The 27154-nt window shown below is 34.5% G+C and overlaps 1 protein-coding gene across 2 annotated transcripts in view; it reads right to left on the bottom strand.

Moving 5' to 3' along the window:
• Window positions 1-27154, bottom strand: part of FAAH2 (fatty acid amide hydrolase 2) — a 200087-nt gene that overhangs the window by 94700 nt on the left and 78233 nt on the right. The window contains exons 4-5 of one of the 2 annotated variants that reach the window (XM_031445025.2): window positions 26840-27049; window positions 10954-11073 (exon numbers count right to left, since the gene is read on the bottom strand). In XM_031445025.2, the coding sequence (XP_031300885.1) occupies window positions 10954-11073; window positions 26840-27049 (330 nt within the window). The remainder of the gene's footprint in view (window positions 1-10953; window positions 11074-26839; window positions 27050-27154) is intronic. The other variant, XM_031445026.2, reaches the window with a different exon arrangement.

Raw genomic sequence — 27154 nt, forward strand, 5'->3', positions numbered from 1 at the left:
AAAATTACATAATATATTTGAATGGTGACAAATGACATCTAGATTTATCATGATGATCATTTTGAATTATATAGTGATATTAAATTACCTTGTTGCATACTAGGAACTAACATAATGTTGTAGGTCAATTATATGTCAAAGCAAACAAATTCATAGAGGATATCAGATGTGTAGCTACCAGAGTTGGGAGTTGGGGGAAGGGAGGATTAGATGAAGATAATCAAATGGTAGAAAATTTTAGTTACAAGATAAAGAAGTATTATGGAGGCAATATATATGACAAATATAATTAACAATACTGTACATTATATATGAATGTTGTTAAGAGTGCAAATCCTGAGTGTCCTCAACATTATAAAAATTATTTTCCTATTTCTTTAATGTTGTATCTATATGAGATAATGAATGTTAATAAACTTCTTGTGGTAATCATTTCATGATGTTTGTAAGTCAAATCGTTATGTAATACACTTTAAACTTACACAGTGCTCTATGTCAATTATATCTCAGTAAAACTTGGAAAAACTCTCATAAGATTAGTTATATAAGTAACATACTTCAATATAGTAAAGGCTATATACAACAAACTCACATAACATAACATAATCAATGGTAAAAAATTAGAAATTTTTCCACTAAGGTGAGAAACAAGACAAAGATGCCTATTCTCATCAGTTGTAGTTAATATAGTACTTGAAGTACAATTAGACCCATTAGGCAAGTAACACAATAATAAGTTTCCATGTCAGAAAGGAAGAAGTGAAACTGTTGCTACTGGCCGGTAGTAGGATCTTACATAGAGTAAATCCCCAGGACTTCATCAGAAAACTGTTGGAGCTAATCAAAGTTTTCAGTAATGTTACAAAATATAAAACCAACATACAGAAACTTTTTTATTTCTACACAATAATAGCGATACATCTAAAAAAGAAATAAATAAAACTTAATTCAAAATAACATTAAAAATATGTAGGGGGGGCCAAGATGACAGTGTAGAAAGACACTGGTAGCTCACCCTTTCCCACAAATACACCAAAACTCACATCCACGGACCCACTCAGCCAACAAGAACACCTGCTTAACTCAGACAGAACATCACCCTCGTCAAAAGACACAGACACCAAGAATCTAGTAGCAGAAAAAGAAAAAAGAAAGAAGAAAAAGCAAAACACTGTGGGACCAGTGTTGCAGAGGGGGAGTGGCAAAGGAGGAATAGCACTCATTCACTGGGTCTCCCCCTATCCAACGAAGAGGTCAGCGGGACTGAGGGGGAGACTCTGAGGCTCGGATCTGTACAGAACACCCCTTGACCAACAGAACTAAGTTTAAAGTAGAAAAAGGGTCCCTGTGACACCCAGACCGAGACATGAGCCAGCAGGTGGGGGACAGGACAGGCTGTTGGAGCAGGGCAGAGGACTAGGGCAGTTGCACTGAGGTAGCCCCAGGAGACTGTAGGGTGCTGCATACCATGGATGACTGGGTACACAGGATAAAACAACCTGGGCACTACATAAAACAATATGGCTGATGTGCCCTGCCCCCATCTCTGAAAACCCGCAAAAGGCTTTCGGGTGAAGAGAGGCGGGGCTCAGGCACAGCCGCCATATCATCCGGCGATTAGCACCAAAGCTGGGATTGGGTCGAAACCTGAATACTACATAAGGGCTTAGCAGCCTCAAAGGCCAGATGGAGACTTGTTTACAGCCAGAGGCAGATAGGAACTTTCTGCCCTGGTACTTCTGAGAACTTGCTCCACCAAGACAAACAAGGAGCTGAATTTTGGCTCAGAGCAGTGTCGGGGCTGTTCCACAGTCTTCCTTGAGCCTGCCTATGGATCACAGACGTGGAGTGCAGCAGGTAGCTGCACAAAGCAGGGGAGCGACCAAAGCCCAGATAGGGCAGGGGGCCACCCAACTTCCTAGCAGGAACACAGCACCTGACCAAGGTGATGGCTGGGGGCGTGATCCACCCGCCTACCTTGCCGAAGCACAGCATCTGACTATTTCATCGGGAAGGGGAGTGACCCGCCCACCCAACATGAAGAAGAGTAGCACCTGACCCCGTGTTGGGAGGGGACACAATCTGCTTGCCAACAGGCACTGGGAACTGCACAGACGAGGGCGCCAATGGAGGGCCACTGGAAACAACAAGCTGAGTTTGTGAAACACAGCAAAGAGATAAAGACATCGATCTAAAATCATTAACAGTGCACAGTCTCCATGAGAACACACACCATTTTTTAATTAATTTTTAATCTGTTCTTATATGTTCTATTTTCAATTACCTTTATAATTTTTACTTTTTAAACAATTATATATGCTACCAGTTTTGATTCCACTTAAATATTTCTTTTAAACTATTTTTAGTAATACTATTTTTAAAAAATAAACCTCATTTCACTTTTATTTCTCTTGGTTTTGATCTTCTGTTATTGAGTATACATAGGTTTCAAATGGTTTATTTTACTGTTTCTCCATTTCTAAAGGCTTTTAAAAGACGTCACAAATCAATTGCTATCCTACTTCAACTTGCTCTTCTATTACTGATTATACACTGTTTTCAAACTTTTTTTCTCCTGTCTTTAAAATTCCCTTTTTATTTTACCTTGCTTTATGTGTTCTATTTTCTATTATATTTTTAATTTTTATTTCTTAAACAATTGTATATGCTTCCAGTTATAAACCTTTTAAAATATTTTATTATTATTTTTAAAAATTAAAATGATTTCATTTTCATTTCTCCTGGTTTTGATCTCCTGTTATTGATTATATACAGGTTTCAAATATTGTTTTTTGCTCATTTTGCCTTTTTTAAAGATGTTTTTAAAAGGGTTTCAACTCGATTACTAGTCTTTTTTTTAAGACTTTTTATTGTTTATATGTTTTTTTAATAACATTTTTTATTGATTTATAACCATTTTACCATGTTGTGTCAAATTCCATTGTTCAGCACAATTTTTCAGTCATTCATGGACATATACACACTCATTGTCACTTTTTTTTCTCTGAGAGTTATCATAACATTTTGTGTATATTTCCCTGTGCTATACAGTATAATCTTGTTTATCTATTCTATAATTTTGAAATCCCAGGCTATCCTTTCCCACCCCCCACCCCCCTGGTAACCACAAGTCTGTATTCTCTGTCTGTGAGTCTATTTCTGTCCTGTATTTATGCTTTGTTTTTGTTTGTTTGTTTGTTTGTTTTTGTTTTTGTTTTTTAGATTCCACATATGAGCAATCTCATATGGTATTTTTCTTTCTCTTTCTGGCTTACTTCACTTAGAATGACATTCTCCAGCACTATTTACAATAGCCAAGACATGGGGACAGCCTAAATGTCCATCAACAGGTGACTGGATAAAGAAGATCTGGTATATTTATACAATGGAATACTACTCAGCCATAAAAACTGACAACATAATGCCATTTGCAGCAACATGGATGCTCCTGGAGATTACTAGTCTTATTCAAATTGCTCTTATATTATTGATTATACAATGTTTTCAAACCTTTTTTCTCCTTTATTTTAAACTTCTCTTTCTCATTTTTTTAAATTTTATTCCTGTATAGGTATTAGATAGATAGATAAGTAAATTAAATCCTTAAGGACCAAAATAGATAACTGATACTCCATAAGTCACAGTGCCAGAGAGTTATGAGCAAGATGAAGAAGCAGAAGACACATTCCCGATTAAGTTGGCAAGAGAAATCCCCTGAAAGAACAATCAATGAAATACACATTGATGGCCTCCTAGATCAAGATTTCAAAAAAGGAGTGATCAAAGTATGGAAGTAACTAAAAGAGATAGCATCTAGAAATATAAAATATGTCAAAAATGTAGTTGAAGCTAAACAGAAGAGCCAAGTAGAATTGGTAAACTCATTTGCTGAGATGAGAGCTCATCTAAAGGCTGTAAAAAAGCAGGATAAACAATGCAGATGAAAGAATAAGTGACTTAGAAGACAGGACAACAGAAAGCACACAAGCAGAAGAGCTGAGAGAAAAACAAAGGAAAACCAATGAAAGCAACATAAGGGAATTATGAGATAATATAAAGCATGCCAATCTATGCATAATAGGGTTCGAAGAAGGGGGAGAAAGAACAAAGGGGATTGAAAAGGTATTAGAAGAAATTATGACTGAAAATTTCCCAGACTTAAAAAAGGAATCAGATATACAAGTACAGAAAGCTCAGAGGGTCCCAAACAGGAAGAATCCAAACAGGCCCACACTGAGACATATAATAATGAAGGTGGCCAGAGGCAAGGATAAAGAAATGATCCTAAAGGCAGCAAGAGAAAAGTAAAGAGTGAGTTACAAGGGAATCCCAATAAGGCACTTAGCTGATTTATATACACAAACACTACAGGCCAGAAGGAAGTGGCAGGATATATTCAAATTCCTGAATGGAAAAAAAAAAAGATGCAGGCTAGGAAACTTTATCCGGCAAGGCTATCTTTTAGAATAGAAGAAGAGATAAAAAAAAAATCACAGACAGGAAAAAACTAGAGGAGATTAGCAACACTAAACCCATGCTAAAAGAAATATTGAAAGATATATCCTAAAGAGAAAAGAAGCAGGATGCTACAGAAATAAGAAACTCAAAACTGGAAAGGTAACAACTACCAACAATTAGAAATAAAATAAACATGAAATTGTAAAAGAAGATATCTAAATCATTAAGAGTAGGAGAAGGAAGCAAGAAAATACTGAGTGTTTTTTTTTCCTTCTTTCTTTTAAAAATTTTTGTTCTCCATAGGATGGGTTTAAGATTATATTCCTATCAGTTTAATAAAAACAGTTATAGTAATGAGTTAATAGACATAATAAAAGGGTAACCACAAGACAAAAAATTACAAAGGAGTCAAGAAAACTAAATTAAATCCAAGATAATACAAAGAAAATTACCAGATCACAAAAGGAAGAAGAAGGAAACAAAGAAGAAATACCAAATCAACTGCAAAAATATGTTCAAAATGGCAATAAACACACATCTATCATTAATGAATGCAAATGAAAATGGACTCCAGTCAAAACACATAGAGTCTCCTACTGGATAATGAAGGATGAACTTTCAATATGCTGCATACAAGAAACCCACATTAGGGAGAAGGACACGTATAGATTGAAAGGGAAGGATGGCAAAGAATATTCCATGCAAATGGAAATGCCAAGAAAGCAGGGGTAGAAGTACTAATTTCAGACAAAATAGACTTTAAAAAAAAAGGCCATAAAGATACAGAAGGACACTTTATAATGATTAAAGGAGTAATACCAGATGAGGATGTTACACTTGTTAACATATAAACACCCAATACAGGAGCACCTATGTTCATAAAACCTTTATTAACAGAGATAATGGGGGATGTTGATAGGAATACAATAATTGTCAGAGGTTTTAACACCACATTAACATCACTAGACAAATCTTCCAAACAGAAAATAAATAAGGTAACAGAGAAATTAAATAATACAATAGAAAAACTAGATTTGGTCATATTTTCAAAGAGTTACACCTCCCAAAAATAGGATATATGTTCTTTTCAAGTGCGCATGGAACATTTTCTAGGAGTGATCATGTACTTCATTTTCTAGGAGTGATGATGTACTTGGGCACAAAAGAAGCCTCAATAATTTGAAGAAGATAGAAATTATCTCAAGCATCTTTAATCACCACAATGCCATGTAACTATAAAATCAAATAAAGAGAAACAAAGGAGAAAAAAAAGGAACGCATGTAGATTAAACAAAATGCTATTAAAAAAACAGCCTGTCAATGATGAACTTAAAGTTGAAATTAAAAAATACCTTGAGACAAATGAAAACAAAAAGACAACCATAAAAAATTCATGGGACGCAGCAAAGGCAGGGCTAAGAGGGAAGTTTATAGAAGTACAGGACTTTACAAAAAACAAAAAAAAAGCTCAAATAAACAATCTAACACACCAGCTTAAATAATTAGAAAAAGAAGAGCACAAAACCACAAAAGGCAGCAGAAGGAAGGAAATAATAAAGATTATGGAACAAATAAACAAATTAGAATTTTAAAAAATAGAAAAAATTGTACCAAAACCAGGTGTTTTGAAAAAGTAAATAAAATCGAAAAACCTCTGGCAAAACTCACAAGGAAGAAAAAAGGGAGAGGACAAATCAGCAAAATAAGAAAGGAAAATGGAGAAATTAAATAAAATAGAAATACAAAATATCATATAAGAAAATTATGAAAAACCATATGGAAACAAAATGGATAACCTAGAGGAGATGGACAAATGTCTGGAAACATACAGTCCACCAAGACTGAACCGAGAAGAAACTGAATACTTGAACAAACCGATCACTAGAAATGAAATCAAATTAGCAATAAAAAACCTCCCTACAATTAAAGTCCAGGACCAGACGGCTTCACGGAGGAATTCTACAATACACAGAAAGAAGAACTCATACCAGTCCTACTCAAACTCTTCCAGAAGATTGAAAAGAAGGGAATAATAACAAACTCATTCTATGAAGCCACCATCACCCTGATACCAAAACCAGGCAAAGACACTACCAAAAAGAGAACTACAGATCAATAACACTGATGAACATAGATGCAAAAATCCTTACCAAAATATTAGCAGATAGAATACAACAGCACATAAAAAAAGATGATACAGCATGATCAAGTTGGGTTCATCCCAGAGACACAAGAGTCTTTCAACAAATGCAAATCAGTCAATGTAATGTACCACATTAACAAGAGAAAGGACAAAATACACATGATCATCTCAATAATGCAGAAAAAGAATTTCATAAGATTCAACACCCATTTATGTTAAAAACTCTCACAAAGTGGGGTTAGAGGGAACATATCTCAACATAATAAAAAGCTTTATATGGCACACCTACAGCCAGCATAGTACTCAATGGTGAAAACACTCAAAAGCTTCCCACTAAAATCTGGGACAAGTCAAGGATGCCCACTATCACCACTCCTATTCAACATAGTCTTGGAAGTCCTAGCTACAGCAATCAGGCAAAAGAGAGAAATAAAATGTTCCAAATAGGAAAACAACAGGTAAAAGTGTCACTATATTCTGATGACATGTTACTATATATAGAAAACCATAACAGGTCCACACAAAAACTATGATATCTGACTGAAGAATTTAGCAATGTAGCAGGTTACAAGATTAATGTTCAAAAATCAGTTGCATTTCTTTACAATAATGATGAATCAACAGAAAAAGAAAGTAAAGAAACAATCCCCTTTAAAATAGCACTCAAAGTAATAAAATACCTAAGAATAAATCTAACCAAGGAGGTGAAAGAATTATACAGAGAGAACTTAAAACATTGATGAAGGTAATTAAAGAAGACTCTAAAAAATGGAAAGATGTCCCATGCACCTGGATTGGAAGAATCAATATTGTTAAAATGATCACACTGCCCAAGGCAATCTACAGATTTAATGCAATCCCTATCAAACTACCCAGGACATATTTCACAGAACTAGAACAAATCATAATAAAATTTATATGGAACCATCAAAGACCTAGAATTGCCAATGCATTACTGCAGTAAAAGAAACAGGCAGGATTAATAACTCTCCCAGACTTCAGACAATACTATAGAGCTACAGTCATCAAGACAGCATGGTATTGGTACAAAAACAGACATATAGACTAATGGAACAGAATAAAGAACCCAGAAATGAACCCACAAACTTTTGGCCAACTGATCGTCGACAAAGAGGCAAGAGTATACAATGGAATAAAGACAGTCTCCTCAGCAAATTGTGTTTGGAAAACTGGACAGCAGCATGTAAATCAATGGAGCTAGAACACTCCCTTACACCTTATCCAAAAATAAATTCAAAAGGGATCAAAGACTTAAACATAAGACAAGATACAATAAACCTCCTAGAGGAAAACATAGGCAAAACATTATCTGACATACATTTCAAAAGTTTTCTCCTATAAGAAATAAAAGCAACAATAAACAAATGGGACCTAATGAAACTTACAAGCTTCTGCACAACAAAGGAAACCAGAAGTAAAACAAGAAGAAAACCTACGGAATGGGAGAAAGTTTTTGCAAGTGAAACCAACAAAGGCTTGATCTCCAGAATATATAAGCAGCTCATACGACTCAATAAGAAAAAAATAAACAACCCAATCCAAAAATGGGCAGAAGACCTAAACAAGCAATTCTCCAAGGAAGACATACAAATGAGCAAAAAGCACATGAAAAAATGCTCAATATCACTAATTATCAGAGAAATGCAAATCAAAACTACAATGAGGTATCACCTCACACCAGTCAGAATGGCCGTCATTCAAAAATCCACAAATGAAAAATGCTGGAGAGGCTGTGGAGAAAGGGGAACCCTCCTACACTGCTGGTGGGAATGCAGTTTGGTGCAGCCACTATGGAAAACAGTGTGGAGATTCCTCAAAAGACTAGGAATAGACTTACTGTATGAGCCAGGAAACCCACTCCTGGGCTTGTATCCAGAAGGAACCCTACTTCAGGATGACACCTGCACCCCAATGTCCATAGCAGCACTATTTACAATAGCCAAAACATGGAAACAGCCTGAATGTCCATCAACAGGTGACTGGATAAAGAAGAGGTGGTATATTTATACAATGGAATACTACTCAGCCATAAAAACCGACAACATAATGCCATTTGCAGCAACATGGATGCTCCTGGAGAATGTCATTCTAAGTGAAGTAAGCCAGAAAGAGAAAGAAAAATACCATATGAGATCGCTCATATGTGGAATCTAAAAAACAAAAACAAACAAAAACAAAGTGTAAATACAGGACAGAAATAGACTCACAGACAGAGAATACAGACATGTGGTTACCAGGGGGGTGGAGGGTGGGAAGGGATAGACTGGGATTTCAAAATTGTAGAATAGATAAACAAGATTACACTGTATAGCACAGGGAAATATACACAAAATGTTATGATAACTCACAGAGAAAAAAAGTGACAATGAGTTTGTATATGTCCATGAATGACTGAAAAATTGTGCTGAACACTGGAATTTAACACAACATTGTAAAATGATTATAAATCAATAAAAAATGTTAAAAAAAAAGAAGGGATCAAAGACTTAAACATAAGACAAGATACAATAAACTTTCTAGATGAAAACATAGGCCAAACATTGTCTGACATACATCTCAAAAATATTCTCCTAGGGCAGACTACAGAAGCAATAGAAATAAAGGCAAGAAAAACAAATGGGGCCTAATGAAATTTACAAGCTTCTGCATAGCAAAGAAAATCATAAGTAAAACAAAAAGACAACATACGGAATGGGAAAAAAATTTTTGCCAGTGAAACCGACAAAAGTTTGATCTCCAGAATATATAAGCAGCTCGTATGACTTAATAAGAAAAATCAAACAACCCAATCCAAAAATGGGCAAAAGAACTTAACAAGAAATTCTTCAAGGAAGAAATACTAATGATCAATAGGCATATGAAAAACTGCTCAATATCACTAATTATCAGAGAACTACAAATCAAAACTACCATGAGGTTATCACCTCACACCAGCCAGAATGGCCATCATTCAAAAGTCTACAAATGACAAATGCTGGAGAGGCTGTGGGAAAAAGGGAAACCTCCTACACTGCTGGTGGGAGTGCAGTTTGGTGCAGCCACTGTGGAAAATAGTTTGGAGATTCCTCAATAGACTAGGAGTAGACTTACCATATTACCCAGTAATTCTACTCCTGGGCATATATACAGAAGGATCCCTACTTCAAAAACACACCTGCACCCTAATGTTAATGGCAGCACTATTTACAATAGCCAAGACATGGAAACAGGCTAAATGTCCATCGATAAATGACTTGATAGAGAAGATTTGGTACATTTATGCAGTGGAATACTATTCAGCCATTAAAAATTGACAACATAATGCCATTTGTAGCAACACGGATTTCCCTGGAGAATTTCATTCTTTGTGAATTAAGCCAGAAAGAGAAAGTAAAATCCCATACGAGATCGCTCTTATGTGAAATCTAAAAGAAAATAATAGAAAAGAAAGAAAGAAAGCATAAATACAAAAGAGAAACAGACTCATAGACATAGAATACAAACTTGCTGTTTCCAAGTGGGAAAGGTTTGGGAAGGGACAGTCTTGGACTTCAAAATTTATAGATTCTGACAGGCATATGTAGAATAGGTAAACTATATTATACTCTACAGCACAGGAAAATATATACATTATCTTGTGTTAGCTCACATCAAAAAATAATGTGGCAACGAATATATGTATGTTCATGTATAACTGAAAAATTGTGCTCTACCCTGGAATTTAACTCTAACTCAATAAAATTTTTAATTAAAAAATAATATAAAAAATTAAAAATGTGAAACTAACACCTACATCCTACATGATAAAATAAGTTGGCTAAATTGTAGGGCATACATATGATACATGTGCACTCACTATGTTCTTTCAATTCATTTTAAAGTCATAGAAAAATGCTGATATAAAATCTAGTGGGTGAAAATGTAATTACAATTATATAAATTATGATCCTATTTTTAACATAAAAGAAATTGCTTGTGTTTATGTGTGTGCACACACTAGAAACACACGTAAAGAAATTGGCATCTACTATCTTGCATGTGTGTGTTTATACACACACATCACACATATAATCTTTGGCATAAATATCAGCAGCACAATGTGCCTGGCACAAATTTGGCAACAAAAACCCATTTCTTCCTGAAAGAGTTGCTATCGAAATTAAATAAAATTAGTTTTAGGAGAAAACTTGTACAGTAATTAGCACACAGTTTGTGTTATAAACAGTATCTATTCTCTTTTAAAATATATATAGAGAGAAATATATAATAACCAAGTTTATTATTGTAAGTAATATTATGCAGCTGTGTATGAAATTTCTGCATTACTCTAAATTAATGAAAGTAGAACCTACCTGGGGAAGGTTTGTGTCCAAATATGCCATTGAAAAATGCAGGCATACGAATGCTGCCACCAATGTCAGAGCCCACACCAATCACAGAGCAGGCAGCTGCCAGGGTACAGCCCTCACCACCTACAGGAAATGCAAAATATTCCTTTCAGATAAATAAACTATTACTATTTTCATGGAATAACTTTTACCATAATTTCATTTTTAAACTTTTGGATCTTTACATGGAAGTGAGCTTCTTCTTCTCAGGCAATACTAAGTTTACTAATGTTTGTATTATAGGTGTCCCAGAAGGGGAAAAGAGTGGGAAAGTTGAAGAGAACTCATTTGAAGACATAATAGCTGAAAATTTCCCTAATCTGGGAAAGGAAACAGACATCCAGGTCCAGGAAGGAAAAAAAAGATCCAAACAGGATCAATGTAGAGACTATCACCCCACCAAGAAACACTAATAAAAATAGTAACAGAGATAAAGAGAAAAATTTTAAAGCAGCAAGATAAAAGTGACTATTTAAGTGTAAGGGAGCTTCCATAAGATGGTCAGCTGATTTTTCAGCAGAAATTCTGCAGACCAAAAGGAAGGGGCACAATATATTTAAGTGATGAAAAGGAAAAACCAGTAATACTCTACACAGCAAGGCTTTTGGTCAGATTTGATGGTGAAATCAAAAGTTTTACAGAGAAGCAAAATGTAAAAGTGTTAAACACCATGAAATCAACTTTGCAAGAAATGTTAGATTTCATTAAGTGGAAAAGAGAGGTCATGACTAGAAATATGAAAATTATGAAAGAAAAAAATCATACTAGTAAAGGCAAATATAAATTTAAGGTAGTAGATCGAACATGTATAAAGCTAGTAGATAGGATAAAGTAAAAGTAGCAAAATCATCTATATTTGCAGTAAGACAGCATGGTATTGGTACAAAAAAAAGACATATAGACCAATGGAACAGAATAGAGTGCCCATAAATGAACCCACAAAGTTTTGGTCAACTAATCTTTGTCAAAGGAGGCAAGGACATACAATAGAATAAAGACACTCTCTTCAGCAAATGGTATTGGGAAAACTGGATAGCAGCATGTAAAGTAATGAAGCTAGAACACTCCCTTACACCATACACAAAATCAACTCAAAATGGATCAAAAACTTAAACATAAGACAAGATACAGTAAACCTCCTTGAAGAAAATATAGGCAGAACATTATCTCACATACATCTCAAAAATGTTCACCTAGAACACTCTACTCAAGGAATAGAAATAAAAGCAAGAATAAACAAATGGGACCTAATGAAGCTTACAAGCTTCTGCACAGCAAATGAAACCATAAGTAAAACAAAAAGATGACCTATGGAATGGGAAAAATTTTTGCAAATGAAACTGACAAAAGCTTGATCTCCAGAATATATAAGCAGCTTATACGACTTAATAAGAAACAACCAAGCAACCCAATCCAAAAATGGGCAAAATACCTAAACAAGCAAATCTCCAAGGAAGACATACAAATGATCAATATGCACATGAAAAAGAAATGCTGCATATCACTAATTATCAGAGAAATGCAAATCAAAACAACAACAAGGTATCATCTCACACCAGTCAGAACGGCCATCATTCAAAAATCCACAAACGACAAGTGCTGGAGAGACTGTGGAGAAAGAGGAACCCTCTTACACTGCTGGTGGGAATGCAGTTTGGTACAGCCAATGTGGAAAACAGTGTGGAGATTCCTCAAAAGGAACTTATCATATGATCCAGGAATCCCACTCCTGGGCTTATATCCAGAAGGAACCCAACTTCAGGATGACACATGCACCCCAGTGTTCATAGCAGCACTATTTACAATAGCCAAGAAATGGAAACAGCCTAAATGTCCATCAATGGATGAGTGGATAAATAGAAGTTGTACATTTATACAATGGAATACTACTCAGCCATAAAAACTGACAACATAATGCCATTTGCACCAACACGGATGCTCATGGAGAATGTCATTCTAAGTGAAGTAATCCAGAAAGAGAAAGAAAAATACCATATAAGATTGTTCATATGTGGAATCTAAAACAAACAAACAAACAAACAAAGCATAAATACAAAACAGAAATAGGCTTACAGACATAGAATATAAACTTGGGGTTGCCAAGGGGGTTTGGGAAGAGATACACTGGGATTTAAAAATTGTAGAATAGATAAACAAGATTATACTGTATAGCACAGGGAAATATATACAAGATCTTATGGTAGCTCACAGAGAAAAAAACTGACAATGAATATATATATATATGTTCATGTATAACTGAAAAATTGTCCTCTACACTGGCATTTGACACAACATTGTAAAATGACTATAAATCAATTTAAAAAAAGAAGTTTAGTGATATACAAAACAAAAAATTTTGAACTATAATGTCAGAAAAGTTAAATGTGGCAAATGGGGCAGCAAAAATACAGGATTGCTAAAATGCATTTGAATTTAAGAGATCAGTCACTTAAAACAATCATATACATATACATGTAAACAGATTGTAACATATAAACACAATGACAACCGAAATTCAAAAATCAATAATAGATACATATGCAAAAAGATAAAGGAATCCTAGCATAAAACTAAAAAAAGCAAAGTTTTTAAAAGAAGAAGAAAGGAACTAAAATGACCTACAAAAACAATTAAGAAAACGGCAAAGAGTATATACTTGTCAGTAACATATACTGAAAATGAAGAGGTGGAAAAAGATATTCCATGTAAATGGAAACATAGAAGATCTGGGGTACAAATACTCATATCAGATAAGTTAGACATTAAACAAAGACCATAACAAGAGATAAGGAAAGACATTACATAATGATTAAGGGGTCAAGCAAAGAAGATATAGTAATTGTGAGTATGTATGCCCTCAACATAGGAGCATCTAAATACAAAAGCAATAACAACAGACATAAGAGGAGAAATTGACAATAACACAATAATAATAGAACAATTTAACACCCCACTTATGGCAAGGGTCAGATCTTCGTCACAGAACATCAATAAGAAAATACTGGCCTTAAATGTCACATTGGATCAGATGAGAAAGAAAGAAACATATACATTCCATCCAAAAGCAGCAGAATACACAGTCTTTTCAAGTACACAGGGAACATTATCCAGGATAGATCACATATTGGTCCACAAAACAAGTCTCAATAAACTTAAGAAAACCTAAATTGTATCGGGCATCTTTTCTGACCATAATGGTAAGAGATTAGAAATCAACTACAAGAAAAAAAAAAAACTGCAAAAAACACAAACATGCAGGAGCTAAATAATATGCCTACTAAACAACAAATGGATCACTGAAGAAGTCAAAGAAGAAATAAAAAAAAATACCTGGAGAAAAACAAAAAAAAAGAAAACACAGTTATCCAAAATATATGAAACACAGCAAAAACAGTTATCAGAGGGAAGTTTATAGTAATGCAAGCCTACCTCAAGAAACAAGAAATACCTCAAATAAAAAGTTGAACTTTACACTTAAAGAAACTAGGAAAAGAAGAAACAAAACCTAAAGTTAGTAGAAGGAAAGGTATAATCAAGATTAAAGCAGAAATAAATGAAATAGAGACTAAAAAATAAAATAAAATAAGATGAATGAAATTAAGAATTGTTTATTCAAAAAGATGAACAAAACTGGTAATCCTTTAGCCAGACTCATGAAGAAAAAACAGGGAGGGCCCAAATCAATAAAATTAGAAGTGAAAAAGAAGTTACAACCAACACAAGCAAAACACAAATGATCATAAAAGATTACCATAAACAATCTAAAAAAAGGAAAAATTCCTAGAAATGTACAATCTCCCAAGACTGAACCAAGAAGAACTAAACAAATATATATGAATAGAATTACTAGTAATGAAATTGAATCAGTAATAAAAATACTTCCAACAAACAAAATTCAAGAACCATACAGATTCATAATTGAATTCTACCAAACATTTAGAGAAGAGTCAGCATAACTCTTTCTCAAATTATTCAAAAAAATTTCAGGGGAAGGAATACTTAAAATTCATGCTATTAGGCCACCATTACCCTGATACCAAAACCAGACAAAGATTATCACAAAGAAGGAAAATAGTAGGCTATTTGTTACAACAGAAGTATAGATACAGAGAACAAACATATAGTGCTAGAGGAGTGGGGGTTAGGGGAAGGAGAGAAAGAGATTTAGGGGATTGAGAGGTACAATCTCCTAGTTGCAAAATAAATGATGCATGGGTATAAAATGTACAGTCTAGGGAATATAGGAAATAACTATGCAATATCTTTGTATGGTGACAGGTCATAAATAGACTTATGGTAGTGATCATTTTGAAACGTATAGAAATATAAAATCACTATTTTGTGTAACAGAAACTAACATAGTGTTATTCTTCAAAACTAAACAAAAAAACTCATAGAAAAAGATCAGATTTATGGTTACTAAGGAGGGATTTTGGGACTAGGGGTAGGAGAAATTGGATGAAGGCAATCAAAATATGTAAATTTCCAGTTAAAAGATAAATAAATAATGACACAATGTAAAACAGGATAAATATAATTAACACAGCTGGATATTTTATATAAAAGATGTTTAGAGAATAAATCCTAGGAGTTCTTATCACAAAAAATTTCTTTCTGTTTCCTTAATTTTATATCTATATGAGATGATGGATGTTCCCTAAATTTATTCTGATAATCGTTTCATGACGTATGTATATCAACTCATTATGCTATACAACTTAAATATATACTGTGCTGTATGTCAATCATGTCTCAATAAAACTTGAAGGAATAAAAAGACTTGTAGACAGCATGTTCCCCTTTGGTAACCATAGTTTGCTTTTTATGTCTCTGAGTCTATTTCTGGTCTATAAATAAGTTCATTTGTATTACATTTTTAGAGTTTACATATAAGTGATATATGACATTTGTCTTTGTCTGACTTACTTCTCTTAGCATGTTAATATCTAGGTCCATATATGTTGCTGCAAATAGCATCATTTCATTCTTTTTGATGACTGAGTGATATTCCATTGTACACACATACCACATCTTTATACATTCATCTGTCAATAGGCATTTAAATTGCTTCCATGCCTTGGCTATTGTAAATAGTACTTCTATGAACACTGGGGTACATGTGTCTTTTCAAATTACAATTTTCTCTGAATATATACCCAAGAGTGGGATTGCTGGAGCATATGGCAATTCTATGTTTACTTTTCTATGGAAACTCCGTACTGTTCTCCATAGAGGCTGCACTATTACCTCATTTGCATATATTTTCTCCCATTCCATACATTGTCTTTTCATTTTGTTTATAGTTACTTTTGCTGTGCAAAAGCTTTTAAGTTTAATTAGGTCTCATTTGCTTATATTGGCTTTTATTTCCATTACACTAGGAAATAGATCCAAAAAATATTGCTGCAATTTATGTCAAAGAGTGTTCTACCTGTGTTTTCCTCTAGGAGTTTTATAATATCATGTCATACATTTAGGTCTTTAATCCATTTTGATTTTTTTTATATGCTGTTAGAGAATGTTTGAATTTCATTCTTTTATAGGTAGCTGTCTAGTCTTCCCAGCACCACTTAATGAAGAGACTGTCCTCTCCATTGTATATTTTTGTCTTCTTTGTCCATAATTGACCTTAAGTGTGTTGGTTTATTTCTGGGATTTCTATCCCATTCCATTGATCTCTGTGCCTGTTTTTGTGCCAATATCATATGCTTTGACTATTGTAGCTTTGTAGTATAGTCTAGGTCAGGAAGTATGATTCCCCCCAGCTCCATTCTCCTTTGCCAAGATTGTTTTACCTATTTGGGGTCTTTTGTGTTTCCATACAAATTTTTTTTCCTACTTCTGTGAAAAATGTCATTAATAATTTTATTGGATTGCATTGAATCTGTAGATTGCTTTGGGTAGTATGGCCATTTTAACAATATTGATTCTTCTCATCCAAGAACATAGTATATCTTTCCATCTGTTTGTATCATCTTCAATTTCTTTCAGTACCTTTCCAACTACAGGATTTTTACCTCTTAGGTAGGTTTATTCCTAGGTATCTAGTCTTTTTGATGTGATGGTAAATGGGATAAACCCTTAATTATTTTCCTCATATTCATTGTTAGTGTATAGAAATGCAACAGATTTCTGTATATTAACTTTATATCTTGCAACTTTATCAATTCAATAAAGAGATCTAGTAGTTTTCTTGTAGCCTCTTTAGTATTTTCTATGTGGAGTATCATGTCATCTCCAGGTAGTGAGAGTTTTACTTCTTTTCCAATTTGGACTCTTTTTATTTCTTTTTTCTTGTCTTACTGCTGTGGCTAGGACTTCCAAAACTACATTGAACAAAAGTGGTGAGATTAAGAATACTTTTCGTGTTCCTTATCTTAGAGGAAATGCTTTTAGCTTTTCACCACTGTGTATGATGTTAGCTGTGGGTTTGTCATATATGGCCTTTACTATGTTGACATCCATAGATAAATGTTGAATTTTATCAAAAGCTTTTCCTGAATCTATTGAAATGATAATATAGTTTTTATTTTTCAATTTATTAATGTGGATTATCATAGTGATAGATTTGTGGATGTTGAAAACTCCTTGCATCCTTGGGATAAGTCAGACTGGATCATGGTGTGTGATCCTTCTGATGTTTTGTTGGAGGCAGTTAGCCATTATTATGTTGAGGAGTTATTCATATGTTCATCAGTGGCATTGGCCTGTAATTTTCTTTTTTGTGTGTTATATCTTTGTCTAGTTTTGTTATCAGAGTGATTATGGCCTCATAGCATGAGTTTGGAATTATTTCTTCTTTTGAAATTTTTGGGAAAAGTTTCAGAAGAATAGATGTTAACTCTTCTCTAAATATTTTGGTAGAATTTGCTTCTGAAGCCATCTGATCCTAGACTTTTGTTTATTGGGAGTTTTTAAGTTGATGATTTATTTTCAGTACTGGTAATTGGTCTATTCATATTTTTCTATTTCTGCCTGGTTCAGACATGGGAGATTGGACCTTTCTAAGAATTTTTCCATTACTTCTATGTTTCCCATTTTATTGGCATATATTTGCTCATAGTAGCCTCTTATGATCATTTGTATTTCTGTGGTGTTTGTTGTAACTTCTTTTTCATTTCTGACTTTATTCCTTTGGGGGATCTCTCTTTTTTCTTGATGAGTCTAGGTAAAGGTTTATCCATTTTGTTTATCTTTTCAAAGAACCAGATTTTAGATTCAATAATTTTCTATGGTTTTCTTAGTCTCTATTTCATTTATTTCTGCTCTGATCTAATCATTTCTTTTCTTTTGCTAACTGTGTGCTTTATTTGTCTTCTTTCTCTAATTGCTTCCTTGTGCTTTGTTTTTTGTTTGTTCTTCTTTCTTTAATTGCTTTAGGTGTAACTTTAGGTTGTTTATATGAGATTTTCTTTTCTTGTTTCTTGAAGTAAACTTGTATCACTATTATCCTTCTTCTTAGAACTGCTTTTGCGATGTCCCATAGGTTTTGGATCATCATTTTCATTACAGATTACTTACTGATCCATTCTTCTGCCCATTTAACCTACTATTGATTACTTCCAGTGTATTTTTCATTTCATTTATTATTCTGCAACTCTGTTTGGTTGTTTAATTTTCTAACTCTTTGTTAAAAACTTCTACCTTTTTGCTCTGTGTATCCAGTCTCTACCTGAGTTTTTTGAGCATCTCTACAAACATTACTCTGAGCTCCTTCTTGGTAGTTTGGCTAACACCTCATCACCTATTTCTTCTACTGGAATTTTATCTTGTCCCTTTGTCTGGAACATATTTCCCTGTCCCCTCACTCTGTCCAAATTTCTGTTTGAATGTTTGCTTGTGGTAGGTTAGTTACTTTTCTCGACCTGGGAGAAGCGGCTGTCTGTAAGAGACATCTTATAAATCCCTGTGGTGCACTTCTTTCTCATTACCCAAGGGCCAAGGGCCAACAGGTCCTAGGGTAGAGTCTGGCCTGTGTTTGTATACTCATTCCATAGACTGCAGGATCATAGTTTACTTGCTTCTGTTGTCTGCCCCCTGGTGGGTGAGGCTGGTATAGAGGCTTGTGCAGGCTTCCTGGCAAAGGGGCTAGTGCCTGCCCACTGATGGGTGGAGCTGGGTATGAGCCTTTTTGTGGGCAGGGCCATGTCTAGATTTGTGTCTAGAGGCATCTGTGGGCTCAGGATATCTTAGGCAGTCTGTCTGTTAACAGATGGAGATCTGTTCCCACCTTGTTAGTTATTTGGCCTGAGGCAACCCACCACTTGATCCTATAGGATATTCGGTAAGGACAGGACTTGATGTTAAAGACCCAAGCAAGATGTCAGCCTCCAGGAAGAGGAGTTCATGCAGATAAATACTCCCTGATATGTCTGACACTATGTCTATGTCACCAAGGTGAGCCACAACCCCACCCCCATGTTCCCCAGAGACCCTCAGGACCAGTAGGCAGGTCTGGTCCAGGCTCCTATAAAATTACTGCTCTTGCTCTTCGTTCTGGTGAGCATTTGAATTTTGTGTGCATCCTTTAAGAGTGAAGGCTCTATTTCCCCTAGTCCTTTGGAGCGCCTACAATTAAGTATCATTGGCCTTCAAAACTAAATACTCTGGAAGCATCTTGCCCTGGTCCCATTTCCCTGGGCTGGGAAGCCTGATGTGGGGCTCAGAACTCTAACTCCTGTGGGAGAAACTCTGCAATGTAATTATTCTCCAGTTTGTGGTTCACCCACCTGGGAAGGTATGGGATTTGATTCTATGTCGAGTCTGCCCTTCCTACCCATCTTGCTGTAGTTTCTTTTTTATTTCTTCTGTTATGGAAGATCTTCTCTAGTAGGTTACAGTCTTTTCATTGATGGTTGTTATATAATTATTTGTGATTTTGGTATGTTCATGAGATTAGATGAGCTCCAGCTCCTTCTACTCTGCCATCTTGGCCACCTTAAAAATACATTCTAATTGGGGAGAAACTTCCCCTCCTTGGGTTATCCAATTCTTACAGATGGCAAATGGCCTACTCATGAGCATGCCTTTGATATGTAAACAAATCAATTCAGAGCCATACCTCCTCTGTCTGAAAGCACCTTAGGAGGTATTCCTCTGCCTTAATTATCTCAGTTTCAGGTTTAAGACCACTCCCAGGGTTTACTCTTAAAGCTCAGAGCCCATTGAAATTTTTCAAACTAGCCAATTCTAAACTGTTTATCCTGCCTTGCCTTTCCTGCAGAATTCCCAATAAAGGCTAAATAATCTTTGTTACTCTCTTCTGCCTCCTGATGTTCGTGGTGTCTTTTCCATGTGACCCTGCACAATTTGCTGTGCCTTTCATGTCTAGGACCTTTTAGCATAATAAACTTTGTTTTCCTGAGCTTCTCCTCTGTCTCCTCTTGTGATTTCATTAACTGGCCATCTTATAAATGATACAAGTCATCAACCTAAATTTATAACTCTCTATTTTAAATGTATGCTGACTTAAGTCCAATTGTATGAAAGAACTATGCTCCTTTGGATCTCCTGCTCTTCCACCTTATGTAACTGATGCAGCAAACTGCATCCATATATATTGAATACCCAATAACATATTTATAATAACTTTATGCATTTGCCTTTTAAATCCTGTATAAAATAAAAATTTATGTACAAAACAAAATTACACTAATATTGGTTGTTATATTTGCTCATGTATTTATTGCTCATGTATTACTAGAGATCTTTATATTCATATAGCTTTGAGTTTATTTCTAGTGTCCATTCATTACAATTTAAGGGTGCTCATTAGCATCCTTTGTAGGACATATCTAGTGGCAGTAATCTCCTTTAGCTTTTGTTTATCTTGGAATATCTTAATTTATTTCTTATCTCTAAAGGACAGTTGTCCTGAATATAAAACTGTCTGTTGACAGTTATTTTCTTTCAGTATCCTTAATATATAATCTCACTGCCTTCTTGCTTCCAAGGTTTCTGCTGAGAAATCTAATGACAATTTCATTAAGGATCCCGTCTACAAGACCACTCAATTTCTCTTGCCACTTTAAGATTTTCTCTTTGTCTTTGTCTTTCAACAGTTTTAGTATGTGCCTCAGTGTGGGTCTACATGTACTTACTCTACTCGCAATTCATTTTTGATTTTGTAAATCTATGTCTTTCCTCAAATGTGCAAAGTTAAGGGCCGTATTTCTTCAAATACTTTTCCCCTTTCCTTCCTCTCCCTTTAAAGAAACCCATAAAGCATCTATTGTTTTTGTTTGCTTGTTTATGTTCTGTAAGTTCCTTAGTCTCTGTTCATGTTCCTTCATTCTGTTTTTTTCTCTTTTTTGCTACTTAGACATGATAATTTCAAATGATCAGTCTTCAAATTCACTGATCCTTTCATTTATCTTTTCGAGTACACTATTGAAACTGTCTTGTAAATTTTTCAAGTAAGTTACCAGTTTTTTCAACTCTAGAATTACTTTTGTTGCCTTATTACAATTTATATCTTTTTTATATTCTCTTTTTGTTCACAAATTATTTCCCTGATTTCCTTTAGTTCTATGTCCATGTTTTACTTAAGCAATTACAGCATATTTGATAGTTGTTTTAAGGCCTTTGTCTAGTAAGTCCAATGCCTGCATTTCTTCACTGACAACTTATACCACTTAATTTTCTTCCTTTGAATGAGCCATGTTTTCCTGTTTCTTTGTATCCTTCGTGATATTTTTGTTGAAATTTAAGCATTTGAAAAAGCAGCCATTTCTTCCAGTTTTTATAGACTGGATCTATGTGAGGAAAAATCTTTACTATTTAATAAGACATGTCCTGAGCCTTTAGATCAGCCTGGGGAGAAGGCATAAAGTCTTTTCAGGTATTTTTGGAGAATAAATCTTAAATGTGTTTTTCACTTCCTCTATGTGTAAAAGTACTTTTTAAAACTCATGACTTTCCAAATAGTCTCACCACAGCTTCTTTTTGGATTCTCAGATGTTCTATTGTATTTTTATACCTGTAATCCCTTGTCCTAGTTTTCTACACATCTGTAGTCCCCCAGCAGCTTTCATGACCAGTACCAACCCATCACTGTGGCTTTTCCCATTCTGAGATCCAAGCTATGCTGACGTATCCCATCTGAGCTCAGAGCTGGGAAAACAGTGACCAGTTCTTCAGTAGTCTTCATATGGTTTAGAACATTGCATGTAAGTTCTGTTCTGCTCCCTATGTTTAGAGAAATGGCATGGGGAATTAAGTGGTTGCTTCCTCTACACCACACTCTGCCATAGAGGGAGCAGGGCAAGGATAAGAAAAGTTGTAACACTTCCTATTATTTTGAATATGTGTTTTTTTGACTGTGCAATCATTCAGTGGCTATAGACCTTTAATGTTTTCCAGAGCTCCTAGAAAGTTATTTTAGCCAGTCTCTAGCTGTATTTTAATATTTCTACTGAGAAGTAAAGGTTTAGGACTAACTACTCTGCCATCTTGCTGACATCACTCTCCCACAAATTTTGATAAATTGTATTTTCATTTTCATTTAGTTTTTCTTCATCCAAGTGTTATTTAGAAGTGCACTGTCTAATCTCCAAAAATTTGGGGTTATTCCAGCTATCTTTCTGTAATTGATGTCAAGTTTACTTTCATTATGGTCTGAAAGCATAGTTATATGATTTCTATTCTTATAAATCTGTCAAGGAATGTTTTATGGCCCAGAACTTGGTCTATTTGGTGAGTGTTCCATATGAGTTTGAGAAAAATATACATTCTGCAGTTCTTAGCTATAGATCCAGTTGACTGATGGTGATACTCAGATCAAAAATGTGCTTACTAATTTTCTGCATTCTGTATTTATCTATTACTGACAGACAGGTGTTGCAGTGAACAGCTATAATAGTGGATGAAACTATTTTTCCTTGCAGTTCTATCATTTATCCTCACATATTTATATTTTGTTTTTTCACACATATATATTAGACAGTTTTATGCCTTCTTGAAGAAGTGACCCCTGTATCATTATGACATGAACTTTTTATCCCTAATAATTTTTTCTTTCTCTGAAGTCTTCATAGTCAGAAATTGATATAATTATTCCAGCCTTCTTTAGATTAATTGTATTATGGTATATCTTTCTCACTGTCCTATTTATAATGTTTCTGTTTTTATATTTAAAGTAGGTTTCTTAGAGACAAAATATAATTGGGTCTTTTAAAATTCATTTTGATAGTCTCTATCTTTTAATTGATTATACAGATACGTAAAGTGATTATTCATATAGTTAGATTAATATTTACCATATTTTTTCCTATTGTTTTCATTGCCTTAGTACTTTGTTTCTTTTTCTGTCTACTCTGGTTTTTATTGATCATTTTTAATGTTTCTAATTTTTTCTCCTCTATTACAGGTAAATTACGTGGAGCTTTATTGTTTGTTTTACTTCTTTTAGACCTTGCTCTTCAGTTTACAATATGCATTCACAACTAATCCAAGACTTCCTTTAAATAACTCTAAGGCACTTGCCTAGTAATGAAATTAGTTTATAACAGAGTATTCCCAATTCATTATGCCCACCCCTTTTAAAATTTTCATTATTTTTTGTTTTGCTTCTTTCTTTTCTTTATTTTTCTAAAGGGGAATTTTCTATTTATTTATTTATTGGGGGTAATTAGGCTTATCTATTTATTTATCTATTCATTTATTCATTTATTTAATAAAGGTACTAGGGATTGAACTGGGACCTCATACATGCTAACCATGCACTCTACCACTGAGCTATTCTCTGCCCTCTCATCTTTATAACATTTCTCTCATTTATCTAATTTACCCATAAGTTATAATCACCCAAACATTGTTATTATTATCAAATAAACTGTTATCTATTAGGTCAGTTAAGAAGGTAAAAAATATCTATTATACTTCAATTTTTAAAACAAATGAAAAATAAACGACATTAGCTTCATTTAATCCTTCTCTAATGATTCTTTTTTATGTAGATGTGAGCTTCTGACCTATAACAATTTCCTTCTCTCTGAAGAACTAATTTTATTTAATATTTCTTGCAGTAGAAATTTACTGGTAGACAATATCACTCAAGTCTGTTTGCTAGCAAAACTCTATTTCATCTTCATTTTTAAGGGTAATTCTGCTGGATTTAGAGATGTACATTTTTTGTTGTTGTTGTATCAGTTTAAATACTTCACTGAACTGTCTTCTTGTCTGCATGGTTTCTGATAAAAAAAATATTCTGATGTAATTTGTCTTAGTCAGTTTAGTCTGATATAACTATGTACCATAGAATAAATGGCTTATAAATTATGAATATATTTCCCACCATTCTGGAGGTTAAAAGTCCAAGATTAGGGTGACAACATGGTTAATTCTGGTGAGAGCCCTCTTCTGGGTTTTAAACATCTGTATGCTCATTGTTTTCTGACAAGGTGGAAAGAGGATAAGAGAACTCACTGAAGTCCCTTTTATAAGGGCATAATTCCCACTCATGAAGGCTCCACCATCATGATAAAATAACCTCTTCATGCTCTCCTAATACTATCACATTTGGGGCTAGAATTTCAACATATAAATTTGGAGGAACAAATTCACTTCATTTCATAATTTTACTTCCATCTCCATGGTAAAGTGTATTTTTTCCTCTTACTTTTTTCACAATTTTTTTCTTTTCAATTTTCTGCAAATTGAGTATGATACCCAGGTGTAGTTTTTTGATATTTGTGGGTTTTTGTTTTTTTTTTACCTTCATGGTAAAAGGCATGATAGATAGTTTGGTATCTATAAATAATTTTGGAAATTTATCATAATTCCTTCAAATATTTCTTCTCTTAGTATTCCCATTACATGTATGTTACACCTTTTATAATCCCACAGTTATCAGATATTTTGTTCAGCCTTTTTCATTCTTTTTTCTCTTTGAATTTCAATTTTTGAAGTTTCTATTCATGTTTCTTCAATGTGACTAATTATTTCCTCAACATATCCAATGTATTGACTGGTCCATCAAAGGTGCTCTTGGTTTCCATTATGATGTGCATTTATTTTTTATTATTTCTTAGAGTTTCCACCTCTCCATTTATATTACACATCTGTGCTTGCATGTTGTCCATTTTTTCCATTAGTGCTCTTATCAGATTAATCATAATTGTTTTAAATTCATGGTCTGATAATTTCAACATTCCTACCATATCTAAGTCTTCTTTTGATGCTTGCTTGCTTTCTCTCTCTCTCTCCAAACTGTATCATTTAGTATGCCTTTTTTGTTGAAAACCGGAAATGTACTGGTAATGAGAACTGAGATAAATAGGCTTATAATGTGAGGTTTCATATTTATCTGGCTAGAGGTTAAACTGTATTAACTGTTTGCTCTATCTGTTGGTGTCAGAAGCTAAGTCATCATTCTGCATCCTTGTTTTTGTCTCCATACTGCCTTTGGGTTTCCCTGGAGCCACTGTAAATAACATCTATGCATAGTTCTTTTAGTTGTACTTCCCTACTATGCAAGAGCTCTACTAATGTGGTGTTAATGTGTGGTAGGGGAGGGAAATCATTCTATAGTCGTATGATTAGATCTTAGTTGCTAATTAACCTGCATCTCTATATTGTAACCTTAACACACACTTCTCACTTTTGTTTTGTTTTCCCAACTTAGTTGGGACAGGAAAACTAGAGAGGGCTGGAGTTGGGTATTTCTCTTCCTCCAGGCTAGGTCTCTTTCTCCAGTCTTCCTCTAGACTCTGATGGAACCCCAGTCAATTATCCTCTGGTTAAATAGTTTATTTGAGTGCACTCCTTGTTAGAGAAACAATTTCTGGCCATATATCAAGATAGGTAATTTCTCTCTCCCTTTGTACAAGGTCATTTTTCTCCAGTCTTCACTATGATAAACTGATAGTATTCTTGGATATAAAATTCATAAAAGTGTAGGGTCCCCCTGGAAATTTTAACTCTCAAACTTGTCCACGCTGAACCTCCAGCAATTGGTCAACTGCAGTCTAGATTTTCATTCCATTGTAATTATTCTTCTCGGATTTTCACTTTCTGGCATTCTGCTACAACAAGTGTCTGTTCTCTGTATCTTCCTGTCTCTCTTCAATTTTTGAGACAGTAGTTTCCCTGCAACATCAGTTTTCTGATGGTTCTGAGAAGAGCTGTTGATTTTCAGTTTGTCCAGCTTATTTCTTTGTGTGGAAATGGAAATGAGAACTTCCAAGCTCCTAACATACCAGCCCAGAAACCTAAAGTAAAACTTACATTTCCAATAATCACAATAAACTTACAAGGCAGGTTTCTTTATTAGGACCATAGTATAAGTTGAGGAAACTGACCCACTGAGTACCTTAATTATGTGACCAAGGGTATGTAGTGAAGAACTGTCAAAATAATCTGGGTCTAGAAACCACAAGCCTAAATATATTTCACTAACCCACATATACATATCTTCAAGTTTGATAAAGACTTTGTAAATTCTAGTCTCAAATATACTCTCTTATGTTTTCCTCCTATATCACTTTTTCCTAATTCCCAATATCCTTTGCTGGGTATGTCTCCTCTTTTTAACCTTCAAAATGGAAAGGATCTGTCATGCACCCCATTAGAGCTTCACTAACTCACATTCTCTCTTTCTCTCTCTCCTTCTTCCCCTCCCTTTCTCCCAATCTCACACTCTTTCTCTCTTTCTATTTCTCTTCACACAGAGACACATGCAAAGGAACCAAAAGGTTGAATACTCATTTTCCACAATGCTCTTCACCAATTTATGACACATTTTGGAATTGCCTTTACTATAAAAGCCAGGTTATGGCTTTCCCAGATGATCATGCAATAGTATCTGTACCCACCTCCCCACGTGACTCACTAACTGAAATGTCAAACTCACCAGAACTTCCACCTACAATACGCTGTAAGTCATATGGGTTGTTGGATCGGCCATAGATCTTGTTACTGGATTCATACCACATACACAGCTCACTACAGTTGGTAATGCCAAGGGGAATAGCACCAGCTTCCTTCAGTAAAGCTACTACAGTGGCATCTGTTTTGGAAATGGCATTACGACGACTCACAAGGCCAGAAGAATTAGGCATTCCTATAAGGGACACAAGAAAAGGAAGTTAAAGTCTTATTAAATAGCAATAACAACAATTTACTGAGTAACTACAATGAGTCAGCCCAGCTATTGTGGGAGATTTGC

Source organism: Camelus dromedarius, chromosome X (genome assembly GCF_036321535.1).
Source record: "Camelus dromedarius isolate mCamDro1 chromosome X, mCamDro1.pat, whole genome shotgun sequence".
Lineage (NCBI taxonomy): Eukaryota > Metazoa > Chordata > Mammalia > Artiodactyla > Camelidae > Camelus > Camelus dromedarius.